The sequence below is a fragment of the Cadophora gregata genome (genome assembly GCF_030347475.1).
Source record: "Cadophora gregata isolate MNR1 chromosome Unknown scaffold_7, whole genome shotgun sequence".
Taxonomy (NCBI): Eukaryota; Fungi; Ascomycota; class Leotiomycetes; order Helotiales; family Ploettnerulaceae; genus Cadophora; species Cadophora gregata.
This window is the reverse complement of record NW_026695930.1, coordinates 1,933,637-1,958,489: the sequence shown is the minus strand read 5'-3', so window position 1 is coordinate 1,958,489 and position 24,853 is coordinate 1,933,637. Positions and strand designations below refer to the sequence as shown.

At 48.1% G+C, this 24,853-nt stretch overlaps 8 protein-coding genes across 8 annotated transcripts; 6 read left to right on the top strand and 2 right to left on the bottom strand.

The window, feature by feature from the left end:
• Positions 1 to 2,697: 2,697 nt before the first annotated feature.
• On the top strand, positions 2,698 to 3,310 carry ONS95_013387 (uncharacterized protein; the record flags this gene model as incomplete). The annotated part of the gene is made up of 2 exons (XM_058507033.1): positions 2,698 to 2,765; positions 2,839 to 3,310. 2 exons carry the CDS (start codon positions 2,698 to 2,700, stop codon positions 3,308 to 3,310), a joined length of 540 nt encoding a protein of 179 aa, XP_058357764.1.
• A 2,770-nt stretch (positions 3,311 to 6,080) lies between these two features.
• On the top strand, positions 6,081 to 6,668 carry ONS95_013386 (uncharacterized protein; the record flags this gene model as incomplete). The annotated part of the gene is made up of 1 exon (XM_058507032.1): positions 6,081 to 6,668. The coding sequence occupies one exon, from the start codon at positions 6,081 to 6,083 to the stop codon at positions 6,666 to 6,668; it is 588 nt and encodes a 195-aa protein (XP_058357763.1).
• A 4,748-nt stretch (positions 6,669 to 11,416) lies between these two features.
• ONS95_013385 (uncharacterized protein) lies at positions 11,417 to 14,912 on the top strand (the record flags this gene model as incomplete). The annotated part of the gene is made up of 3 exons (XM_058507031.1): positions 11,417 to 11,448; positions 11,505 to 11,776; positions 11,824 to 14,912. 3 exons carry the CDS (start codon positions 11,417 to 11,419, stop codon positions 14,910 to 14,912), a joined length of 3,393 nt encoding a protein of 1,130 aa, XP_058357762.1.
• A 1,384-nt stretch (positions 14,913 to 16,296) lies between these two features.
• Positions 16,297 to 16,599, top strand: ONS95_013384 (uncharacterized protein; the record flags this gene model as incomplete). Its single annotated transcript, XM_058507030.1, has 1 exon — positions 16,297 to 16,599. One exon carries the CDS (start codon positions 16,297 to 16,299, stop codon positions 16,597 to 16,599), a length of 303 nt encoding a protein of 100 aa, XP_058357761.1.
• Positions 16,600 to 16,974: 375 nt separating this feature from the next.
• ONS95_013383 (uncharacterized protein) lies at positions 16,975 to 17,594 on the top strand (the record flags this gene model as incomplete). Its single annotated transcript, XM_058507029.1, has 2 exons — positions 16,975 to 17,087; positions 17,264 to 17,594. The coding sequence occupies 2 exons, from the start codon at positions 16,975 to 16,977 to the stop codon at positions 17,592 to 17,594; spliced, it is 444 nt and encodes a 147-aa protein (XP_058357760.1).
• Positions 17,595 to 20,853: 3,259 nt separating this feature from the next.
• ONS95_013382 (uncharacterized protein) lies at positions 20,854 to 21,120 on the top strand (the record flags this gene model as incomplete). The annotated part of the gene is made up of 1 exon (XM_058507028.1): positions 20,854 to 21,120. One exon carries the CDS (start codon positions 20,854 to 20,856, stop codon positions 21,118 to 21,120), a length of 267 nt encoding a protein of 88 aa, XP_058357759.1.
• A 174-nt stretch (positions 21,121 to 21,294) lies between these two features.
• On the bottom strand, positions 21,295 to 22,386 carry ONS95_013381 (uncharacterized protein; the record flags this gene model as incomplete). Its single annotated transcript, XM_058507027.1, has 5 exons — positions 21,295 to 21,395; positions 21,462 to 21,682; positions 21,742 to 21,832; positions 21,892 to 21,979; positions 22,036 to 22,386. 5 exons carry the CDS (start codon positions 22,384 to 22,386, stop codon positions 21,295 to 21,297), a joined length of 852 nt encoding a protein of 283 aa, XP_058357758.1.
• Positions 22,387 to 22,902: 516 nt separating this feature from the next.
• Positions 22,903 to 24,630, bottom strand: ONS95_013380 (uncharacterized protein; the record flags this gene model as incomplete). Its single annotated transcript, XM_058507026.1, has 2 exons — positions 22,903 to 22,918; positions 22,979 to 24,630. 2 exons carry the CDS (start codon positions 24,628 to 24,630, stop codon positions 22,903 to 22,905), a joined length of 1,668 nt encoding a protein of 555 aa, XP_058357757.1.
• Positions 24,631 to 24,853: the final 223 nt, after the last annotated feature.

Here is a 24,853-nt window from a genome sequence, read left to right as displayed (position 1 = left end):
AAAACTCCTGCCCGGGCAACAACAAGCCGACACCACAAATCTTTATACTTACAAGCAAATAGCCACGAAATAATCGAGTTGGTTGCAGATGCCTTGCATACTAGAAACGAGGAAACGGGCGGTTCAGCATCTGACAACACTATTGTTGCAAGTCCTACCCAATCTTTACAAGGAGATGGCCTGTCTGGCTATGTTGACGTGTGGGGAGAATTTTCTCGCTTCGGTGTTAGGTCTGTGGGGCGACCCCTATTTAGCCGAGTCGTTGATCAACATGGCCGTCTCACAGCGAGGCAACGCCTCATGTCCCCTAAGCTACTGTAAATACACTGTTTGTAGGGCGCAGTTCCGGAGCGAGGCGCCACGATTCTGGAGGATATCTGCACTACAGGGTGTGTGCTCTAGCTTCAGCCCCTGGAAATAGTGTGCTCCGAGGGGCAGCTTCGGGGATAGTCACTCACTCGCACGTACTATCTGCCTAGATAATAAAGGTCGCCAAACTAAGCTCTCATGTTGGTTGGATCAATAAACTTGGTACACGGATTTAGGAGCACGCGGATTGGGGGTATTGCTGCGAGGACAAGATGGAAGCAGGAAGCAACATGAAACTACGATAATGAGAATAAATGACTATTCTAGGTGTAAGCTCAACCAATCGTCATATAAGGGTCAAGGAATTCTTCGTGACAAAATTTTTACTGGATATCGGGCTGAGATCGCTGACCTATGTGGGTAATGTGACTAGGCGAAGTTGATCACGCAAAAATAAGGAGGAAGCAAAAAGGCATCTGAAGGAACATGATGATTCCTTTTATCATATTCTTCATCCGAGCATTCCGTCATCCTTCAATCCACTGCCCTTCGTGTGGGTTTTCAAGTGCCGCGCTCGCTGATCCGCTCTAGCAAACCGTTTCTTGCCTGACTCTTGAGAATAGTTACACCAAATATGTGGGCAAAAGAACTCCCGGACACCGCTTTGACTCTGTTCAGAGTGCTGCTCTCGAGTATGGCGAGTGAGATCTTTTCGGTACCGGAAGCCACGGCTTGGGCAGCCTGGTTGGAGGCATTTGAAGGGCCGCTCGTGGGCTTTGAGATGACGGCTCAAGGTTTGTTAGCACCGAAAAAATGATTTGAATGATTGGCTGCATATCTCAGCTTACTTTAATTGATAAGGCTTGGAGAAGCTACGATTGCAGTCTTTTTCCTTACAGGTGAGTTGTGGGACACCTGGCCCATGTGGTGAGTTTTCAAACTCAGGTGGTGACTGAAAATCATCTGATGGGCTATTGTTGTGAAAAGAGGCTCCAGTTGGAGATGATGGAAGTGAATCTTGGACTTCTGGAAAGTAGGACAGTTGAGTTTGGAGTGGTAAAGCTTCTTCTTGGAGATTCAAGCCTTGCTGAGGTTCGGGAGAGGGAACGTAACGGATGTCAAGGAGGCGAGGGTCGATGATAGATGGATAGTGTTGTTCTTCGTTGAAACCCGCCTGATTGGTACTGAAAAGATCCTCTATGCGAGTCGAATGGGGGGCTCTCCTCTACAAGGAAGAGAGAAAAGCCCGATGTCCAGCAAGGGGGCAGAGAAGGGTGACTGGCCGCAAGAAAGGGAACAAAAGAATGAGGAGTCTTCCAGAGACTGTGCAGCGCAGTGAAGGAAGAAGGAGAGTCCTCACGGGTGAGGTGGGCAGGTGCCTTTATAGGTGGCCCAGACCCCAGATCCATTTGAAAGCGGCGCCACAAAACAGCGTCATGCCTCAACGAATTCGTTTCGACCAGGAACAAATTTGAGCAGATTATGGACGAACTTAGAAGGGCTACAGAGAAGGTACGAGTATAACGCCTCAGAGGATAGGCTTTTTGATTCAGCCATGTCAGGACTATTGCGCACAAACTCTGAAGAAGCTTGAAATTGTGACAGTAACAGAAAGTGTTCCAGCTTCGTGAAATCCTATGCTGCCCGCCGCCTTAAAAGTTCATTCTGTCCCAATCAAATGGATAGCTGAGTGCTTACACCTTCTTTGTAGACCCCATTTTTAGCGTCTTGGGTCGCCTGTTCGTTGACGCATCAGCACCTTGCAATTGATGGTAGGCCTCGATTTTAGCTCCAAATTTTGCATCATGAACAATCTGACTGGCAGAACGAACTGCCATCAGACGAATCTTGGGAGCAGAAGGGACTTGTCATGTTCAGCGCACATCTCTTCCAATGAGATTGCTTCCTCAAGCCACTAGACCAGCTCTACATTCCCCAGCATGGAACTCCGATTAGATGCACGACTTGTGTTCAGATCCAAAATGAGAGAAAGATCATTCTTTTCAGGAATTCTATAAATCAGAGAGAGAAGCACCATCTACCACAAACAATTCTTCTATTCCCTTCGCCACACAGTAAGCCATTCTTTCTGACCTCGTCCCCCACCTTCACACCACAATACAAAATTTCAGAATAACGGCCAACAACATGTCGACTATCTTCTGCTTCTCTACTATCAAACCGTACAAACCGAAGAAAGTAGACCGTGAACCGAAGTTCACTGTCTTTCTGAAGTGGTCGAGCTCTCCTGCTGGTTCTTCGTCCACAGTTTCAGAGGCGACTGCATCCCCACTCAATACCTCGGCTTATGCGATCCAAGTTGTTCGTTAAAAAAATTACGGTGCTTTGGACTGGAAGAAATACTTCAAATTTGTCAACTCTTCTACGATGGAGGCAGATTTCTCCGAAATTACGGAGCAAGACATCATCGACGCCAACTTCGAGAAACTCAACAAGTATGTTGCTCTAAAGACTTTCCCTCCCACCATCTATCAGTGACCATGCTTGATCCAAGCTGACCTTCAAAAGGTACAAAAATTTCAAATGTACTATTCACGATATGTTCTTCGAGGGCAATGTCTACCAGAAGAATCCCCTCAACCTACATCACTGGCGGGCCAACGTGGCACGTCCTGCATGGAATATCGACCTTCCGACGAATTCTGCCAGCCAAAACCCGAACTCACCTATTTCGACTACAGCAGACCTTTATTTGGAAGTGGTTAAGTCTGAGCCATGTGCACAAGAGAATGACTCACTGGGTTTGGGTAATGAGCCAAAGCAAAAGTCGAACACCGACCTACGACCTGGCGCAGCCTTGCAATCAGTTAGCACGGACAAGAAGGAACTTCTTATCGAGGAACCGGTCTACTACAATGATGACTTTTCTGACTCCCGAGACGAGGATTGGTCGCGATCGTCCTCTCGCTCTGCTCGCGGTGACGATTTCACTGCTTGTAGTGTAGACGACTGCGGGTACTGTGGTAGATGTTCTTACTGAGGATATTTACTGTGTTATCTGTGGGTTCATCTTGGCAAAAAACAATCGAGCTATTTTCCTTGTCTATTTTATATATTTATCATCCACAGTCTGGGATTTCACACATTTTGGGTACAGCCCTTGGGAGTCGATCGAAGTGATCAAAAGCAACGCTGCGAGTGTTTGAGATTATTGAGGTAACTGGTGGATAAATCTTGGATAGAGAAAAAATGGAAGTCTGTTAGCACACAATATCGAACTTGTCATTGATATTTCAAACCTGATGATTTGTTCTTGTTTTTCAGCTGTTTTTGTCAGGCGAGGAACAGATTGTTCATTATTCTTTGAGTCTCAGAACCAAATGGATTCTGTCATCATACGTTCAAAGTCCAGTTTTTTTGATGCCGTTAATGAATCATGGGCATCTCCTGACTATCTTCATCATTGCAGCCAGTATGATGCCAAGCCGTCACGTACAAATGGAAACAGCCTACATTCGTGTCCGGGACGCTCTGACGATCAAGACCAAGAAGTTATGAGGATCATCTTGAAAATGCAAGGACTAAATAACATGAGGTTCAAAGAGCTCCAGATCTTTCTGCACGCCTCTCGTGATTCAGAGTCTTGGGATCAAATCAAGGCTAAGCGACAGTCGTGGAACCCTTCAGCCGCTGCAGTTCAGGAGCACTCCGCATCTCGAGCTGATGCTGTATCTCCACCATTTACTCTATGTTATAGGTAATATCGAACGATTTCAAACAGTGATCAGGAATATTCACTATGCTGGGCGCTCGACCTCTATCTAGGTACTTACTGTGCCTGATTGTTTAGTCACGTGGAGGATCACGAGCAGTCTCAGTTGGCTGCTGACGTGCTGATCACGAGGAACTCACAGCGGATCAGAGCCAGAGAGAGCTGACCTTACAAACAGTAACTGTTAAATGACTGCGATTGAGGCTGATTGTGGTCACGAAGCAGTGTTCGATTGTTGTTGGTTGCATGGTGTACCACAGCACGTCAAGAAAACGGGAGCTGACTTGCAGGTACTTGGAGAGTCGCTGACAGCAGAATTATCTCTGAAACTCACTGAAGTGGAGTTGCCAGAAATAACAATGCCTTTCGAAAAGTTTATCAGGTGCTCACATCATAGCTATCTCAGCAGGGAAAGGTGATTGACCAGTTGTTTACCAAACCCCAGAATGCCTCAACGTTGGTTTCTGATGACAGGCACACAAGAAGAAGCAAGACCTTCAAGTAAATGATCGCTGTCACAACGACCTCCTTCGCATGTGCATGATCAGCTAATCTATTCTCTATGGATATCAAGAAGCTGAAGCACATTATTTCTTTCTTTTCCTGGTGAACCGTAACCAGGAAACTCCCGAGCTGAACTAATATTATACAAGATCAAGACTTCTACCGAATCCTCATTTAAAGAAGTTCACGATGGCATGGAATTACGATTATGAGATAAGGCGCAAGTCCAGCCGAAGGCACAGATCGAGTAGACCCGTTGAGTACGAGTACGCTCCGTCTTCTTACCGAAATAGATATCGAGGTAGGTAAACTCACTGGCCTGACAAATTGTCCCTAACGCCAGAATGCAGATCCACCATATCCGACTCACTACCCTGATACCGCAGGCCGAACGAATATTACCAGTCTCCCCAATGATATCAAACTGTCAGTCTTCGATCACCTCGATCCCGTCTCGTCAGCTTGCCTCGGACTTTCCAGCAGACACCTCTACCCATCCCATAGGTATATGCACAAGAATGTTTCCCTTTACGAACAAGCAGACGGAAACGTTCCTCTTTGCTTTCAGTTGGGAGACTGGGCTCCAGATGATCTGATGTTGGACCCGAGGTCGGGAAAATATATCAGCCGTGAGAGATATGATAGGCATGAGAGACGGGAGGGACGATCGGAGCGGAAAAGACATTTCTGGGATGGAAGGTTGAGGAGGGTTGGTAAGGTAATGAATCTGAGAAGTAGGGAAGAGAAGCTCAGAAGAGTCGGGAGAGTACATGATCTTAGGGCGACGTACTATGGAAGATGGAGGTGAGGACGATGTAGACTTGGAGGGAGCGTTGTGCGGATTTTCATGGTAGGGCCTGGTTCAATGTTGGAAGATGGTGTATACTTTTCTCTTGATCCTTGGGGTCTGTATCATCATTTATGGGGGCGCTCTGTATTACAGCTTCGTGGTAGTCATTTGGTGGTTTTCCTATTGATCGCAAGTACTGTTTACTTTTAGCTTCATCTCGCTAAAGTAAAGGCGAACCTAGATAACTCAACGAGGTTCAAAGTACAGCAGGAGCGTAGGCATATGGACCATCGAATACTTGATAAGCTTCAATGAAGAGAATTATGTTTGTGGTTATAAATTGCGATGGTTGGCTATTATCGGCGAACGTAATCCGCAAATTACCTTTCTTCTACTTCAGCTGAACAGAGACCAACTTTGTACAGTTGGCATTCGGCCAAGATGTATCTAGAATTCTTACCCCCAAAGCTCGTTTTTGCGTTTGGATACTACAGCTAACAATGAATTTGGCTCACTCTCGAGCCCGAGAACCATCCCAACAATGTGAACTGCTGTTGATCACGTGTCAATACTGTACCGTACCCCGCCATCTCCCGCGGTTCACAGCTGCCCCTCGTCCCCAACTTCACCCATTTGGCAGCACCGCAGCAGCAAACTTCGCGATAAGAAGCACATTTCCTCAACTGAGGAGAACACGACAGGCTTCTAAAGGAATATTTCAGCAATCGGCACACACCAGTCGCAATGGCAGCAACAAATTACCAAGCAGCCATCTCCTTGATTGATGAGGCCCATGCCCAAGACCCAAATATAACGATCGTCGACGGCAAAGATGTCCCATACGAACTACACTACGCTCAGCAGATGTCTCGATACCTAGATCTGCGAGCCCCTGATGCTTCTCCTGTCCTCAAAGTCGCGATTCGAGCTCAACACTTCCGCCGCTGGGAAATTCGTCGCGACTCTTATCCGATGACCAAAGCGGGTTACCTAAACTGGCGGAGCTTCCTCAAAAAACGACAAGCAGACCTCGCCGCTGCAATATGCGTGGGATGTAATTTCACGACAGAGGAGGCAGAAGAAGTAGCAAAATTGATACGGAAGGAGGATTTAAAGAAGAATGAGGAGACACAGATACTGGAAGATGTAGCCTGCTTGGTATTTCTGGATGACCAATTCGAGGCATTCGAGAAGGGACACGATGAGCAGAAGATAATTGATATTCTGAGGAAGACTTGGGGCAAGATGAGTGATAGGGGACATGAACTGGCACTACAGATCCCAATGTCAGACACGAGCAAAACGTTGATTGAAAAGGCGCTGGCAGGTTAGCTGGGCCGGATATGGGAGCCGAAATATACCACACAATAAGCAAAAAGTGCGTGGGAGATTCTGGAAAGACAGGCAATGCGAGAGTCGGTACTGAATTGAAAGAAGCAGATCAGACACATAGGACTGCTTCTACGGAAATCTTCAACCTCAACTCCCGAATACTGCTTGCTCGGCCTCCGCAACCGTCAGTCTCCGCTTCGTCTCTCTGGAAGCAGTGTGACACTGTTTTTCGTGTTGTTACACCACTGTCGGCGACTCTGCGACTCGCCAGAGATAGATCTCCCAGATGACAGGTTGGAATTCCATGACAGCTATACAATAAAGTGAAACAAAAGAGCATTTTATCCAAAGATACTCGGCGAGTACAGAGGTACCTTCGATGGTAATATTAGCTGAACAATCTACGCAGTCATGGTGACGCTCTATTCGCCCTCAACAACTGTCGCCGAACCATCATAGCTTCTAATTCCGAGGGAAATTTCCTTCGTTGAAGCTTCAACGCGTCACTTGTTCGAAACTCTGCATGAAGTTACACTGTCCTAGAAGAAAAAGTGGGAATCCCTTAATGGAACTGTTATGGTTACTCTCAAAAGTATACAATGCAGATCCTCATTTAACCAATCTTGCGATTCTCCACGTTCCAATTATACAGTTTCCTTTGTACTTCTCTGTACGGCCTGGACATTCTCTGAAATCTCCTACTTGAGAAGATGTGTTACGTCGTAGTATTGAGTGCAAACAGTTGTGCTAAAGCTCCAATTCTCATTTGAACTTTTGGCATAAGTCAATTGATTACTATATATTCGTGATCAAACACCCCACAACAATAATCTTCTTTCCAAATCACTTTGCATCTCTTGTTTCCAGCACTTATCACCGCCACCTTTAGCACCTAGCTATCATGCATACTATCTCCATTCTCACTGCGCTGGCTTCAGCCATATACGTCGCCAAGGGAGTTGCTCTTCCCCGACCAGACGTAAACGTCGTCATCCAAGTCTCGGTTTGTCTCTCTCACACTCTCCAGAGTCTCGTCACTATCAATCCAACGTTGAGCTTCAGCTACCTGGTCAACAAGACTGACTTCAATCTCAGGATGTCGGACACTCTAAACAGACAACTGCAGGCGACCTCTTTAGAGGGGACGGACCGAAAGAATTGGGCTGCCTAGGACAAGCTGGTATTTGCCCTGACCTTACTGTCTCCTTCGAAATGAATAGATGACTGAAGTGCTGTCTTTCTAGCTCCATGCGGCTTGCCTTTCGAGCCTCCGTGTTGTGGGAATCTTCATTGTCAAGGCGGCCCGACCTTGAAGTTGTGCCTCTAGAGTCTAGGGATACTGACAAGACTGGGTGCTATAAAGAATTGGACCGTTGTTGGTGAATGAAGTGAGAGGGCTTGTCAATTGGTTTAGTCTTTTATAGCACAAAGATTGAATGAAATCAGAATCTTGGTCGAAACATTAAATACTGCTCGCATTGACCTTTTTTTTTGTTGGTGCAAGCTGTGCTGTTCATAAACTCCAGGTAGAGCGTTTCGGTGGGCAAATTGGAGTGACGACGTGAACTATTTTTGTCCTTACCTGTGTTATCTTTGCGAGAGGCACATAAGCTCCGTGGGTGGAGGTGGAGACGAGTTCTCACTCTTTAGCTTCAGCCTGGGTAGAGCAAAGGCCTATGAATAGCGAATAGTCGTCCGCGGGATCTCAAGATGAAGGTGGCTTACGCGACTGGCTTGTGGTAGCTACAGCTAAGAAATTGACGCAGCTAAGAATGTGCAAATTTACAGCCAATATCGAAAGTCTCTTAACAATTTTGGGTCTTCAAGTCCAGGCAGCGATTTTGGGGTTTGTTGTCTCGCCGAGCAGCAACTGCTTCATCTAAGCGGGTGGAGAAGACTACAAGAGTGTTTTGATTCTATGACATGATTGATACTAGATTGATTCTAAGAATCAAAGATAAATAAAATTCGCATCCAGAACCTACTGCACATCCACCTCCGGCGGCTGCTCGAGATCGTCTAAAGAGTTTCGTTGATACATCTGAGTAGGAGAGAACAAACGAATCACGTGGTTTTACTCCAATTGATGCGCATCCGAACGGGTAGACTGTTACCTACGTTGAAGACGGCAATGATCTGATCTATAAGCACAGAACTGAACTGCCACAGAAATGAATAACTGAGAAGTGCATCTACGACTCAACATTCAGCCTCGTCTTATTAAACGCAAGTTTCCCAGGTTGCTGGCAAACTCCCTACTGACGGCTCGCTTGGGAGGCAGCACTGGAGGACACCTCTCTCGCAGGATTGTCCAGTAAAAAATAATACAAACATCTGGTACGCAACGAGACAGGCGTGATAGGATTGGTCGCAAGATTAGAAAGCGTTCACTTGGTCGTACACTCGATCTGCAGATCCCGAGACAAAATCACGAGTATTCTTGATTGTTTCAATTTGTCGAAGATGCGTGACCTAGATTTGTGTAACTAAACGGCGCTCGGAATATGGTGAGGGCGCGAGGTGTGCTCATGCATGAAACACCAAGAAAATCTGCGACAAGCTGACGTTTGTGACACCGACACGAGGAAGTTTGGACGGCGAGGAGCGCAAAGACGAACAAACAACGATAAAATGTACAGAATGAACGCAGAGACGTGAGAGGCGGTGACGGAATGACGGTGTGAAAGACTTCGGATTATATATTTTTTTCGGCTCGAAGTTCTTCATCCGGAAGTTGACACCTAGTTCAATCATCCTTAACCTTAAACCACTACGCTTTGCATGAAGACACGTAGATCTCTTGGCCCTGGCCTTAGTAGGAAACAAAAGTCAGTGCTGTAATCGAGCTTCTGTCCAACTGTCGTCTTCTCGAGCTGCAGCAGAGAAGATGCAGAGAAGTTGAGGGTGCATAAACCCGGCAAAGTCGGGCTGTAACTGGCCTCTACAGGGGACCACCCCACTGGACTGGCGGCAACCCCATTCGCCCAGCGGATGCCCCAGATATTTCCACGTCTCGGCGTGCCTCCCCACCAGAGGAAAATGGGCTGATAATACCGTCAAGCCGTCGAAAAACTTACGATTTTGCGGTAGAAGGTTAGGATTGTCGAAGTGTGCGATAGGCATTTAGATTTTCAGATGGCCCTTTACATATATAGAGAGCGGTTGACCTTCGCACTCGTGAACGAATGAGTTTAAAACAACGAGAGAGGACGGATCTTGCCATTTCGACACCACACAGGAATTCTGAACACACGCCATGCTGCGGACGCCTTTGCCCAGGCTCTCCTCACCGTCGATTACAGTTCGCCTGAGGGGCTTGTCGGGATCTTGACACACGCACGATGATTCGCGATGTCGTGGACGAGGTGCTTGGCAGTGCTGTCTGGGAATGGCTCCCATCAGCGTGTTGGAGAACAGCTGCTCGAATGGAGGATGTGTGTAAGTTCGAGACTTTCCGTTTTCCACTGAATAACTCCCTTCTTTCTGGTCTGTCCGGCGTCGATTGGCTAGATCTCTCGATCTCTGTCTCGAATCCAATCATTCATTGAGCGAACCGGCGCGCTTGCTTCTGGTTCCATCCCGATCCCGATCCCCCTTGCCCAGAGGACGACATCCCGAGTTCTCCAGCCGCAGGACACAGGCCAGCTAGCACCAACCTGTATCACCACATCTCCACGATCGTGGAGTACGGCTTGCTTGGAAGCGCATCTCTGGACCGCAATCTAGACCATTGGAGAAAGAGCAGTGACATCCCTGGCTCCTCGTACTGGCTTCGTCTCAATCTATGAGAGACCTCAAAGATATTGATTGATATTGGCCGGTTGTTGGTATCTCTTCCCCGATCTTGGGATATTTGGGATCTTGAAGATCAACTGGTTGGGCGATACCCAGGGGCTTCGACCTTCCCTTCTCCTTGGGCACCCAAACTCGCATGTGCCTGTCAATCCTTCCCCTGTTCGCCCCCCTCACTCAAAGTAGCCCTTCGCTGGCTTCGGCTTTTCGGTCATCAGCTTCACAAACAACTACCGATACTATTATTGAGAGTGGCTTTGCGTCGTTGAAGACGCCGCATCCAGCCTGGCTTCTTTGTATCACCCAGAACTCTGATCGATCTCGTTTTGCCCTTTCTTGTGCGAGATCTGGCTGGTTGTTGGTCATCGTAATTAGGAGGCTTTTCCGTGGCATTTCGAGGAGTCGCTCGGTCCACCAGGTTCATCCATCGAATCCACTTAGGCACTTGGCCGGCTGCCGCTCGCTTGTGGAACCCGACACAACTCTAACTTCACTCGACCTCAACCTTCAAGGATCCCTAAGCTCCCCTCACTCACATCTCCTCACATCCATCCACCTCCACGTCTACCACTCGACCTTCAACCACCTCATCCTGGATCGCGACAGCAACTCCCCATCCATTCGAATTGACTTCGACTTTCTGCCTTGGGTTCATGCGCTTCGTTCCCTCGCAATGCCCGCTTGACCAACGGCCTACAGAAAGGAAACTACCAGCGGACGACGTCGTCACATCTCATACTGTCGCACCATGAGCTCAACATCAAGCCTGACCTGCGATCCCTCCAACACCTGGACAAGCAAACAAAACGACTAGATTGCTGCAAGCCCGGAGACTGATCAATCGATGCTGGCGTATTGAGGACCGCGACAGATCGTGACTAACTCTTCAAAAAGTTCTTGCCCTAGGTACTGCATCTTTGTTGCTGGCCTCTAAGGTCGCAGACAATCCAGCTTCAATGATTTGGTATCTGTTGTATCCGTTTCGAGGGTATGTGTGGTAGCCTGCGGAATGGTTGGGAGCGAAGGTTGCTGATTTGGCTGCAGAACTACAGAACCACCTCAGCTCGACAATAAACACCCTCTCCGAGCAGCCTTCACTCGCTATGGCAACTACTCGGCACGCCATCCGGTCATCACTCTTTTAATATCGGTAGCTACGGCTGCAATTTTAATATACCCATTTCCATTTCTATACACCAATAATTTCACCAGTGGCGCCTCGAACCTTCCGCATCATGTCTGGACATCTGCGCAACCATTTGAGGGCGTTCCGAGTACCCGCCCTGACGTTGTCATGCGATCGATATGGGTACACGGTATGGATGCAAATGTTGGTTAGAAAATCTTTGCTGATGTTGAATAGGCAGTTACATGAAGGCATTGGAGCCAGAGGTCCTGTTGCGCGCGCTGGAGATACAAGATGAATTATTGGGACCAACCGTCAACTTCGATCCAAGAAGGCCTCCAGAACTACGGCTTACTATCAACGCAAGTGCGAGCTTGACACCAGATATGCGAGATGTTTTCCATGCTGTCAATGGTGTGAGCGATTCGTCCTGGTTCTTCCATTCTCCATTACAATATTGGTCCTGCGACAATGCAAATATTATACAAGACAAGGACATAATTTCGACAGTCAATAAACGATCCCGCCAATCAACTTCTGTCAACGTAACTCTCCGGCATTCAATAGTTTTCAGTGGGAAACGTTTCGAAGATCACCGCTTGGTTGCCGCCGATGCACTGGTGATCACGCTCGTACATATGTTGGACTCTCCCGTAGGAAGGCAATGGGAACAGAAAGCGGAAGCACTTGCTCGAAAACGAATTGATAAGTGGCGCCTCTACCCCCAAAATGGACGATCAGCTACAAACACTTTATACGAGTTTCGATTCCAGCCACTCTCTTTCCAGGATGACCTGTTTCTCGGCGTAATTTATAGTTCAATCGTGGTTTACTTCTTCATCAGCCTCTCGAAACTACGGGCGTTGAAATCTCGACTAGGGCTTATAGTTGCAGTGACGGCTCAGATCGCAGTGTCCATCATGTCCAGTTTCACTATTTGCGCCATTTTCAAGATCGACCTTTCAAAAATCCCGCGTGAGGCCTACCCACTGGTCATTCTCACGGTTGGACTCGAGAACATTTTTAGACTAATCAACGCCGTTATTGTCACGCCGTCGTCAAACTTAACTGCTTCGAGAATCGGGGAAGCCCTTGGTCAGACGGGGCATGTGGCGCTCGCAGGTGTCAGTCAAAACCTTGTGATTCTGTGGATGCTGTCGAAATATGTCTCGCCACAGATCCATGCCTTCTGCACCTTTGCAGCCATTGCACTGTCATTCGACTTCTTTTACTTATTGACGTTCTTCACTGCCGTTTTGAGTGTGGACGTTCGAAGAACGGAACTTAGCGATTCGCTGAACAGAGTAGCAAGCCTTAGCAGACCGGCGTCACCACAGCAGCAACCTAAACAAACTTGGATAGATGCCATGTGGAAAGGAGAGGCCGCATTCTCTACGCGCATCGCTGGGACCGTTGTCATGACTGGCTTCATTTTGATTGCCCAGTGGCACTTTTTCGATAACGAGAGTCTGGGTCAAACTGCTCACCGAGTAGTGCACCTTCTGAAGTCACAGCCACAGCCCCCTCGATCCGCTCAATCGGCAATGCTTTCCGTTGACATCCACCAGGCAAGGACTCCCACAGCTTGGCTTCGAATGCAAGATCATGAAACAGCGCATGAAGTGATCAAGGTTGTCAAACCAAATGCGAATAGCTATATTGCTCGTGTTTATGACCCGCTTGTGATCGTGCTAAATGGATCAGACCGGACGCCGACCCCATTTGGGGTACGCCCATTCTTGCCTGCTGCCTACGACTTCGCAAGAAATCAGTTCGGCGTCTTCCTAATAACAGTCATCGTCACTGTTGCGGCGGTATCGATTTTGATGAACTATCTTCTATGGGACGAATCATCTGAGAATGAGAGCCATAATCGCCCAGATGATGAGCCCCTTTTGTCCGTCAAAAACCTCCATAGTGGCCACAGCCTCGATGTTGTGCTTTTGTCGGCTTCGCGAGATGGAATTATTGCTTCTGTTGGCTTGGATAGGCTAATCCGTATATGGGATGTCCGAAGAGGCGTGATGGGCTACATTGTTCAGGATTTCGAGTCTCGAATCGACCTATTTCCGGTATTAGCCATTGCCATTGATGGTGACTCAAATTGGTTGGCACTTCTCTCTGGCAAAGATCGTGTCTACCTATGGAACATTCCTGAAAGGCGCTGGGGTCCCTCCATGGAAGTGGCAGTGAACGGGCGCAAACCTATCTCATTTTGCTTTGGGTATGACAGTACGGAATTCATCAACCCGCTTCTCGTCATTCGATCCAATGGAAAAATGACTGAGCTTCACGCGGAGAGCAACGAGAGTGTAGAGGTATCGATCTGTCGCAGTCCTTTGGTTTGTGTTCGACAACATTCCGAAAAGCCAATTGCATCTATGCCAAAACCGCCTGATCGTATTGTCACGTCTTCGAGGAAGGGCTGTGTTCACATAGCTTCTCAGCTCGAGACTGGCTGGGTGTCCGATTCTGTTGACATTCCCTGTCCACCAGGAGACCAAGCAATTACCTCAGTCCTACCGCTGCCAGCTCTTAGCTCTTTCCTCGCGGCCAGGACACGTTCCGTTGATCTTGTTGACATCACCACCCATAAGGTCACTCATACCTTCACCACGTCGCCCATGAAGCCAGAGTCCCTCCGCTGCTTTCACTCGACTCGCCGAAGGCCACAATGCGGCTCAGTAGGTTTGGCAAGCCTTGTGATTGCATACACAAATGCAGAAACAGGCAATGTTATTCTTCAATCATATCTCCCAGAACGAGACGGTGACACAATATGTTTCCGAGATCCTTACACGCCCGGAAGCAAAACCTGTTGTTTGTGGAGAGAAACGGTCGAACAAAGGTACGAGATCGAGAACCCGGGCGAGTGGGACGCATTGAATGCTGGCTACCTTGTCGGAGTCAGAAAGCGCGAATCGTCATCGGCGAAAGCAGACCCTTTTCCAATCGCCAACACTGGTCTACGTCGTCGTGGAGGCAACTTACCTCGGCCGCTCACGATAAGGAAAGATACTTCAATAGTGGAAGACGATGTGTGGGAAGTGTGGTCAATATCTGCTCGCGGTGAGAGAACAACTACACCACTATGTGGATATGCTGAGAACGATCATCTCCTTGTTCCTGGTCTGGGTCCTGTGCATAAGATGGGAAGTAGCTCTATTGTTGTTGGGCTCGGCAATGTGATCAAGGTTATCTCGGTCGGAAACGACAAATTCGACGGTGGAGAGAATTCAGCCGATAATGCTCTATTCGTCGGCATGGCAGCCGCGACAACGAGCAGGCGGAAAAAGACTTCTCTGAGCTCTAAGAAAAGTTATTGATTACCGTCGAATGTGTGTATGATGTAAAAAGAGCACAGATCATTGAGGCTCTGTGGCTTGACATAGTTGGCCATTCTGCAATACACGAAATCGCAGGTGGCAGGAAGATTTTCTATTATCACCTGGTATAATGGGTTGGTGGTATCGAATCAGAGGGTATGGCGGGCCTCTGGGAATCCACCACGAATCAAGGATCAAGGAACTAAAGGAAGATACCCCCTGGATTGGTTGTTTTTACGGTTATTTTGATTTTCATTTGTTTTGGGTGGACGGCGTTGTTCTGCAACAGTAACGCAGCCGGGGCGGGTGGCTTGATTTTGTTTGCTTGCTTAACTTACCCCTTTCTTGGGAGGGGCGTTCTGGGAGGGGCATGGATGAATGGATGCATTTATGGCAAGACATTGGCTTGTAGAACAGATAGCATTTCCTTTAGGGGAATAAGGATGGCGCTCAGTGTGCGGAACTGGGAGGGAACTAGTGTGCGTAACATTTTCGGGTGGCTTGGAGAGACCAAGGCAAGGCGAAACATGATTGTTAGGCCTGCCTGTTTTGGTAGGGCCGAATGATGCAGACGCCGCGAAAGCGAAAGCAGAACTCCATGAAGAACCATTATCAAACCTCTGTGTCTTAAACTTTTTTCTCGTCCTCGTCTTGATCGTCGCCATTGGCAAAATGTGTTAATCTATCCACCACCAGTACTACCCCTCACTACGTCAACAAGACCCACTGTCCCTGCTCGTCCCCGGCTCAGGCAGAAGCAATCTCTAGTATCAACAGACGCAGCAGACCGACACAAAGCTCGCAATCAAGGGCTATTTCGGAGGAATTTTGCAACCAAGCAAGATCTACCTTACCTTGGTACTACAAAGGACGAAACACGAAACACGAAACACAGAAGTGTCGATCAAGTAACCGGGCATCTGGTCCTTCCTGATTCCCGTTCTCGACTTCGTCATGGCAGGGGTAAGTGGCTTGGTAGGTTCCTGCATGCACTCTGATGCAATGTTCCGAGCTGCTGATTCTTTGTTTGTTGGACGTTAGACGGTAGGTAACGTTCCATTTCCCCCTGCCTCCGTGTGGATGCCGAAGCGACGAGCACTTCTGCATGATCTGGATAAGGGGAGTGGGTTCTGTTTATGCTGCTGTTGATTTCGCTTCGATTCTCAGGAGGAAGTATTGAATGGTTGGGGCATATCTACTCGCCCGAAGTTATCTCGTTATTTTGCTGCATTTGGCTGAAAAATGTCTCAATGCCTGTTCAGTAACTGTATCCACGACTGATTTAATCTCTACCCCGCATCTGTAGTGTCGTCGGGGTACAAGATGGTGTCTGACAATAAACGGGGTTACAAGAAATCGGGAGGCGTACAGTACCTGCCAAGATATGACACATCTCTCTTGGTCTCCTTCAGTACCTATACACTTTGAACTTTCCATCGAGGTAAGAACGAAAGACTCACATACCCCTTCATACTCACAACCAAACCACTTGATCTTTCAACTCTCCACAAAAGAATCTTCACCGCCAGACGAGATCTCACAGACACAGAGCCCTAACAAACGTCGTCTTGTTACCGAGTACCAGAGTACCAGCATTTCTGTCAGTCTCGATTCACATGAGCTCAAACATCCACACGGACTGTTCCTCCTCTCCGAAAGAAAAGGACCGTCTCGGTGTGGAAAATGACCTCTCGCATCCCCGGATCTGTAGATTCCCGTCTTGCACTTTCTTTCTAGGCCGGGTCCTCGCACCTTCCTGTCGGTGAAGAGGATCGCTCATGTAAGGAGCCGAGTACCTGGACTGATCTACTCCCTTCAACCCCTTCACTAGCGCATAAGAGATAAGACGTTTGACCTTAGACTGGGCTTCAGATTCTGTACCCCTCGTTCCATTGCATCATTGAATCCTTTCAGAGACGGCGATGTGTACGAAGCGGAGTCCCCTATAAGTATCGTCCCCAGATACTGAAATCGAATTTGGGCACCACCAAAGCGATTGCTTCCCAGTATCCCTCAAAGAAGCCAAGAATACGAACCGATCGATCAGTAGACAGAATACACCATGCGTCTCTCAATTTACTCCGTCTTCGCGATCCTCAGCACAGCGGTCTTCGCTCACCCCGCTACTGAGGCAGCACCTCTCCAGGCTCGAACTAATGGCTGGGCTATCAAGAAGTAAGTCTTCTCCCCTCAGCATTCCTCCCTGTCTGGCTCCTCCCCTTTCAGTCATTCCCTTCTTTCTTCACACAAACTCTCCTCTCTTTTCCCTCCCTCAACACAGTACCAAACACCGTCCAAGTCATGCAAACCTCAAGGCAGAACTCATACTAACCCTCTCTCCCCACGCACAGCTTCACCCGAACCAGCTCCTCCCCCTCATCTCCAGTAACCTACACCCTCATCCTCGACACCTACGGCGCTCTAACCAACTGCACCCTCACCGACAGCACCAACCCCGCCTGGTACCACGCTTGGTACGATCTCCCCTGTAACAAAGACACTGGTGCTCCGTACCATTTGTCCTGGGGCTGGGACTACCCTGGTGACTTCACGGTGTTGACAGTTGAGTCGTTCCCGCCGAGTGGGCCGAGACAGAAGGTGTACTTTGGGTATGATCATCCGAATGCGAAGCTGCCGGGTACGGTGTACTATCCTGATCAGGGGTATAATGCGCCGCAGTAGAGGGTAGAGAGAGGAAGGGGAGGGTGAGGGATATGATGGAATGAGATAAGAGATGACCAGGATTTGAATAGAGAGAGGAAAAAAAAATTATGATCAACTGTGGAGTGGTGAAATTAGCTTGAACGAATGAATGCATGCATGGATGTCAACAGAAAACATCTCCAGCGGTTAGGTGATGTCATTCTCAGAAAGTTACTTAGGATTATACCAAGCATAATATTATATCCCTCTTCACCACTTGGCCTTGCTGTAACAGAAGAAGGTTGTCCAACATACACAACTCGATGGCGCATCTTGTATAAGTATACTGAATGCTTCGTGTCGAGAACCCTTCAATGCACGCTCTGGAAGTGCGACGCGAGTTTCATTGTTTATGCCCCTTAGATGTTAACCGAGACTACCCATAGTCAGATAGGAGCTAAGCGATGAACAAGAGCAGAAAATTCTCAATCTTCGGCAACATGTAGTTGCACTATCGTACATGCAACACAGTTTTGTTGGCACAAAGTCTTTTAAAGAGGGAGTACTTTGAGAAGCATTATTTTCGGGAATGGTGGGACATCCACTGTACACTACATACTTTGAGTACTTCAGCTCACATACAACTCAAAAACTGTAAATGGTAGCATCTGGGGATGTGTGGCCCTCATATCTCCATGTCTGGTACCTCGACCGATCAATAGCTCTGATAGGCACGATGAGGTCACGTGGAGTTGAGCTCAGTTCGAGAATTACTGCTTTTTTACTCTATAGTAACGGAGGATTTTTGGCCTACAATCTAGATGCAGGAAGATGGAGAAATACTTTGCCAACAAGCTCTTCTCTCTTCAAATCTCTCCACAGAAAACCACGCCTGGAATCGGTACAAGGGTAGGAGCTTAGAGAGAATGAGGCGTCCAAAGTGGTGGCCACGAAGCACCAGATAAGTGGCTGGATAAATGAAGATCGTTTTGCCGTTTCTTTCCCGTGTGTCTGGTGATGGCCACTTAAGTAGCACCTTTCTCCGACCGTGTCACCAAACTTGACCCTGGTAGGAGCCAAACCGCAGGTGCAGGTGGGGGATGAAAATGGCGCATATCTGTCGGGCGTAGTGCCAAGGACCTATGCTTGAGAGGTTAAGGCCTCATAGGGTCATATAGCATGCAGGATGCAAGCACGAAGTCAAGGAGGTTTGAATGTGGCTTATATCATCATTTCGTAGGCTGGGATTTTTGGGAAAGTTTGTATCACTACTGAGGTACTGGCGATGAATACGTGATCGGCGAATCCTCACTTATGCAGGCTACCTCCATCCATGAATGGATCGCGGCGGAGAGGGACCGCAGGATACTCCGAGCAAATGCATCTTACGGGAAATATTGCCTTCCGACGATCAATGTCTAATGTGATGGCATTGAATAAGCACGGATCAAGGCCTGAAAAGGTATTGTGGCCTGTTCCGAGCCACTGAATTTAGCTGTCACGTCTTGTGTCTTGGGCTGAAGGTTGAAATGATTAGAAGGCTAGTTGTGTTCATTCCTCCAGCATTCAAGAAGAAACAACCAGTCTCCTGACTTTGGATTGTAGCAAAAGTATATCGTCCCATTCATACGGATACGCTCCAAAGCTCCTAAGTGGTACGCTCATGGCTCTTGCTTGAAGATGCTGGATTTTGGTCTCAGATTCGCTTCTCAGCTTCACGTTACAAAGCACATGAACTTGAATCGAGTCATTATCCGCCATTAGTAAATGAAAGGTGGAGTACGCTGAAGAGTTCAGATACATAAAGACATCGTGAGCCGACCTGGCCATTTTCATTGCCTTGATCTTTCTCACGACAATGTTCTTTGTAATACTACTGCTGGTTTATGTGAAGAGCTGTTCAAGTTTGGCGAGAAATGAAAGGAGCTGGAGTCATCCTGACCAATGTTTCGCTTACTTGAAGTGCAAATGGCCCGAATAGGATCTTGCCATCCCACTAACGATACCAACCCATGTACATGACATAACTTATTTCAATCCATTATTCTAAAACCAATCTGTGGCCTCTATTCCTCACAAAATAGCTACTAAGGACTGCAAAGGCTGCTTGATCGAGCTTCAGCATGCAACGAGGCGCTTGCCAACAGCATTGAGCTTCCGCTGTAAGGCGGCAAGTAGAAGCGGTTCGGGCAAGGAATATCCATCAACACGCTAAGAGCTACTTGAGAGCTTGTGGCACGCGTATTGGAAGTCTTAGATAGTGCCGAGCCTTGTATCGCCTCGTGCTAATGCTTTTCGTCCGGCTGCACACGAGGTGCAACGCGAGACTACGCCTTCCGTGCCCTCGCAATTAGACCTACAACAAAGCTAAATGTAGCATATGGCAGGCTTTTGTATCCCTGCTTACTTACATTGCTAAGGAAAGATCAGCTGGGAGTGTGTAGTTGATTGATTGACCTTCCCCACCAAAGTACGGATGCGCACAACTCGAGTGATGCTGCAAAGACATTTGTAGAGCGTATTATTTTTTACCAAAGTCGCTGCCGAATCTCTCGCGTCATCTGTAAGTTGTTCAGCCAATGAAAGGAGGAAATCCATTGCTGTTTCGACCATCTGATGCGCAGTTAGCTCTGGATTTGACAAGCTTGAAGGAAAACTGGAGTATCTTCCTGCTATTTTCCCAGAATATGGGCACATTTGCCAGCCGAAAGACATGGCTTCTATGCAATTGAGTTCATAGTCACCATTTTTGAGAACTACGTCTACCGGTGAACGATTTGATAAACAGCTGCTACATGCAGAAACCTGCATATATTGATATGCATTTGTGTGATGCTCGATTATCGCGAACACGCCATGTTTGTGGGACAACTTGGGGCAGGAAGGCAACTGCAGTCTTGCCCTGAAACATTTCCAATCATGAATTCTGCATGCGTTCTTTGATCGGTCTAACCCACCAATTATACATTGCCGCACACCTCCCCAACTAACTAACGAAAGAACATAAATTAAGGGTGGCGGGACCATCCCCCGATCCAATTGCCCATCTCCCACTCTTCTCAGCAAGCATTTCAGCTTCTCACAGTCTGCCTTGTGTTCGTCTCAGACCGAGTACAGCTCGCCAGAAGTCTGCTTAGAACTCTGGGTTCCTCCGTCACAAAGTAAGTCTACTACCACCATAGATGCTCGGCACTCTTAACCGACGAGCATACTGATATCACGTACCAGTCAAGACACAGACTGTCAGTCTCACTTACCTGCCAAACCACTGAACATCCTCATTCTTGCTCAAGTCGCAATGACGGCCGAAGATGTCCCCGACGACAAAGCCACATCCCGTTCCGCCTCGCCAGCATCTGACAAAGGGGAAAACTCAGCAAAGGAATTCCAGGTCTCGAAAAGCATTTGGGGCCAGAAGATCGGAGCTAAAGAGGAGTCCGACACGCGTGCCCGACCGTGGAAGAAATTCTTTGGAGAGCCAGAGGCGGTCAAGGACGAGAATGGGGAGGATTGGATTGATTATCCTGCGATTTATGACGTGTCGAAGAAGGGAATTGCGGAGTGAGTAACAGGCGATGTCAGAGTTTCTTTGACGTGGTTGAAAGGTGACTATGGTTTGCTGGGTTTGATGAATGAGGGGGTTTGAAATCATAAATTCATGGCAGTGCAGACTTTCATTGGAATGATTATTGAGACCATCTAGTAGTTGTTTTCATGAAAATTTTGGAGGAATCTACACTCAGACACGATCTGTGATTATCAAAAACCTTGCCTCAAAGCTTTCTCGGGGAGGCGCATCCTTTGGAATCTGTCTGTGAAGAAATGAAGTGTGAAATGAACCTTCAGAAGTGTCAGTAGGCTGTCAGGAGTTGTTCACCAGTAAGGACTCGCGTGTAGCTGCCATACCGCTAGCCGAGTCGAATATCTTGAAAATATGAAGCTCGTCCGGTCTCTGATGATTGAGATAGTACCATTTGTGCTTCGGCGCGTAGAGACCATACATGGTGTTTCCGTGGTATAGTTTGGTGATGTGATCCACCTCTACAACGTCTTCCTCGTCGATTGTCTCTCCGTCGCAGAGTGCCAGAGGATTGTCAACTACCTCATGATACAGTGGCCGCCATACACTGCCAGCTGTCAGCTAAGTGGAATGGGGTTCCTACTATGTATATAGCAACAGACGTACTTGATAATTCGGAGTCGGCCTGCTAGGGCTCTGTTGACTTGATCGGGTGCGTGATACTTGAGGCGGTTCAAGGCCCCGGTAGGACTTTGGTCTAGTCTGGTGTTAGGAATCCACTGTGAAGCAAGTACAGAATTAAAAAGAAATTCTAACCACAGTGAACTTGCCTCCAGGGCTCGAGTAACTGCATCTTATCATTGACATTGATTCGTGATTTTTGAAGTGGTGCATTCTTCCTCCTCTGTCCTGTGTTCAGCCCAACCCCGCTTGAGGACCTTATGGGGGAAGTGAGCATACCCCCCAATCAAAGCAATAGATAAAATCAACACCATCGACTTCCTTCTTGAGAAGCTTCTCGATGTGCGGAACATATTCATTGCGAACAGCGTCTTCGGTCTGAAGATCTGTTTCAGGCATATCCTGCCTCCGAACCATGAATCCATTTTGATCCAACGTGAACTGACCCTCGATACCCCTCAGATCTTTGACAGCTTCTTCAGGTGCGTTCCAGAAAACTAGGTTTGTAGGTCTCCGATTTGGGAAGTCGGGTGGTATCTGAGAGAATATCTGGAAGGGCTTCTCGTGTTTGTAAAGTTCTTGCCACTGTAAATAGCTGAACGAAACCATCACATCGCGCGTTTCAGGCATCGTGTCTCAGTCTCTGTTGATACAATTTCGATGGATGCTTACAAGTTCTTCTGTTGGGCCTGATAGAGTGCTCCATGTTTGCATTACAGCTCCTGATTTAGGCGAATTCGGGCACCTGGTGCCCAACCTAAAGTCCGGAGACATGTGAGCCTCGAGTTTGTGGCACTGGAGCTCAAGGGTGGCAGTATCCCTGATATGTGCATATCCATGAAGATTCTTCAGGCTTGTGATGAGGGACACTCGGGGCCATAAAGCACATTTGGGAGGGCAAGGCTGGGTGATCCCAGTGAGGAGGAGAAAGACATGAGTGTGGTTGTGTTACATTGCACTTTATGTCCGCAATATCTGGGGTATTACTGCAGCTCCGTTGGCCTACTCTACCACGCTTAGTAGTACACAACATGGTCCTTCTTGCTAAAGTCAGCCAATCGTGTTCCCCCGGAGTTCCAGACGCACAAGTGAATCATCACAGCCCCTACTTCTTGTACTAAGAAACCACCCTCTGATAAAAGTGATTCAGAGCCTTCCGCCTCTGTGTCGGAAAAGTTACTGTTAGCGACTTTGGGAACAAAGGAGAACACAGCGTGCTTACGGATCAAGAGCTATTGGCTGTTGATAACCCACTGGACTGATCGTTTCCGGAATGATACTGAACCATTCCCCCTCTGGTACATCCAAATCATGCACCCAGCGTAACTTGCCAACTTGACCATTCTCGCTTTCCGCAAAATGAAGGATGAAGATTGAAACATCAAGATCTGGCCATCTGCCAACCATTCTGCTCTCTTCTTCTGATAACAGCCAGCTGAAGACATCGACGGCGTGAGGTACGAGGAAATGTGTCTGACTTGGGAGACCTTGAAAGCTGAGGAACAGCTGCTCGGTGCCATTTCTCTCTGAGACTCCAATCTGAATATAGAAGTTGTGTATTTCATTGTAGTATTTACCGACGTAGTCTGTGAGAGGTCGAAAGCTTCTGTTCGATGTTCTTGTTTTCGCAAGCTCCCTCGGCATATCCGCCCACAGCGCTGCGTACTTGGCCGAGCTCTCTTTTGCCAAGTCGATGTAGTCGTTCTTCTCGGGGCAGTCAATTGCAGCTTCAAGCAGGAGCTGTCCGATCCAATCTGCACAGTCGTTCGTAGCAAAGGAGTTCGTGAGAACAACGATGATAACTCCCGAGTCAGGTACTATATATACTGAGCTGAAGAAGCCAACAAGACTTCCATTGTTGTACCAGACTTTCTTTTTTTGCCCACCCTTGCCAACTACAGGCATCTCGGGAACCAGCATCCCGTTGATGCCAATTGCACCCACTGGGGCTGGCAGTTCTACAACCGCCCATCCTGCACCGTATGATTGCTCGTACTTAGAGTCGTTCTCCATGGGGATGTGGCCTGTCACCAACTGTAAAACATTCTTGAGCGGTGTTCTGGGGGGTCCTGGACTCGCTGTTCCTTTTTCACTCCTCCAACCTTGAATGATGGCGAAGTAGTACTTCAAAAGATCATTGACGCAGGTCTTGACAGCGTTTGCACCAGCCATCACCGTACCTGAAGCAATGTGGGGTCGACCGATGAGAGTTTCTTCTCCAGCCAAGCCCGCGAAATATCCCTCAGCGTAATTTTCAGCAGCTATATCCATGGTTGCAGTTGTACGGTCCAGCTTCAGTGGCTTGAGGATACTCTCATGAACGAAAGAGCCGTATTTCATGCCAGAAACTTCTTCAATGACAGCTGCCCCAATATCATAACCGAAGTTGTTGTAGAGGAACGTCGATCGGAACGGGTGGACAGGCTCGAGATACGAAACGAGAGGCAGGACATCTGAGAAGTCGACGAGGAGATCTTGGCCATCCTCAGCCCATAAACTCTGTTTCGAAGCCAGCCCAGTCCGATGAGCCAGAAAGTCCAAAGTCGTTGCCTCTGCGTTGACGGTTGTGTTATGCTGAGAGAACGTAGGCAGTATCTCTCGAAGGGGCTGGTTTAGATTGAGCTTTTTATCGTAGGCCAGTATACCCAGGGCAGCGGCAGTGAAGCTCTTCGATAATGAAGCCACATGATAGATCGTGTCGGCGTCTGGGGCAAGCTTCTTCTCTCTGTCACGATAGCCAAAGCCGGCGCTATATATTGTCTCTCCCTCGTGACTTACCCCGACGGAAGCGCCAGTGCAGCTGGAGATTGCCATCAATTCATTGATGACTGGCCCAAGCACCTGGATCCGCGCTGCCAGAGAAGTCATCTTCATGCCCGAGGAGTCGTCGTTGTTGTCGCTTCTGAAGTGGTTATAGGAGTGATTGTTACAGAGTCGCAGTCGTCGCCACCGTCAACCTAAATTGAAGGGAGAGGCGTTAATACCAATGCTGACAGAAGCAGGCCATCAACCGTGGGCAGGTACGAGACAGTATACCGCAAGCGATCACTGTAGGACAACGAGCTGTGCATCCTCATATCCCGAGCAGTCAAAAGCA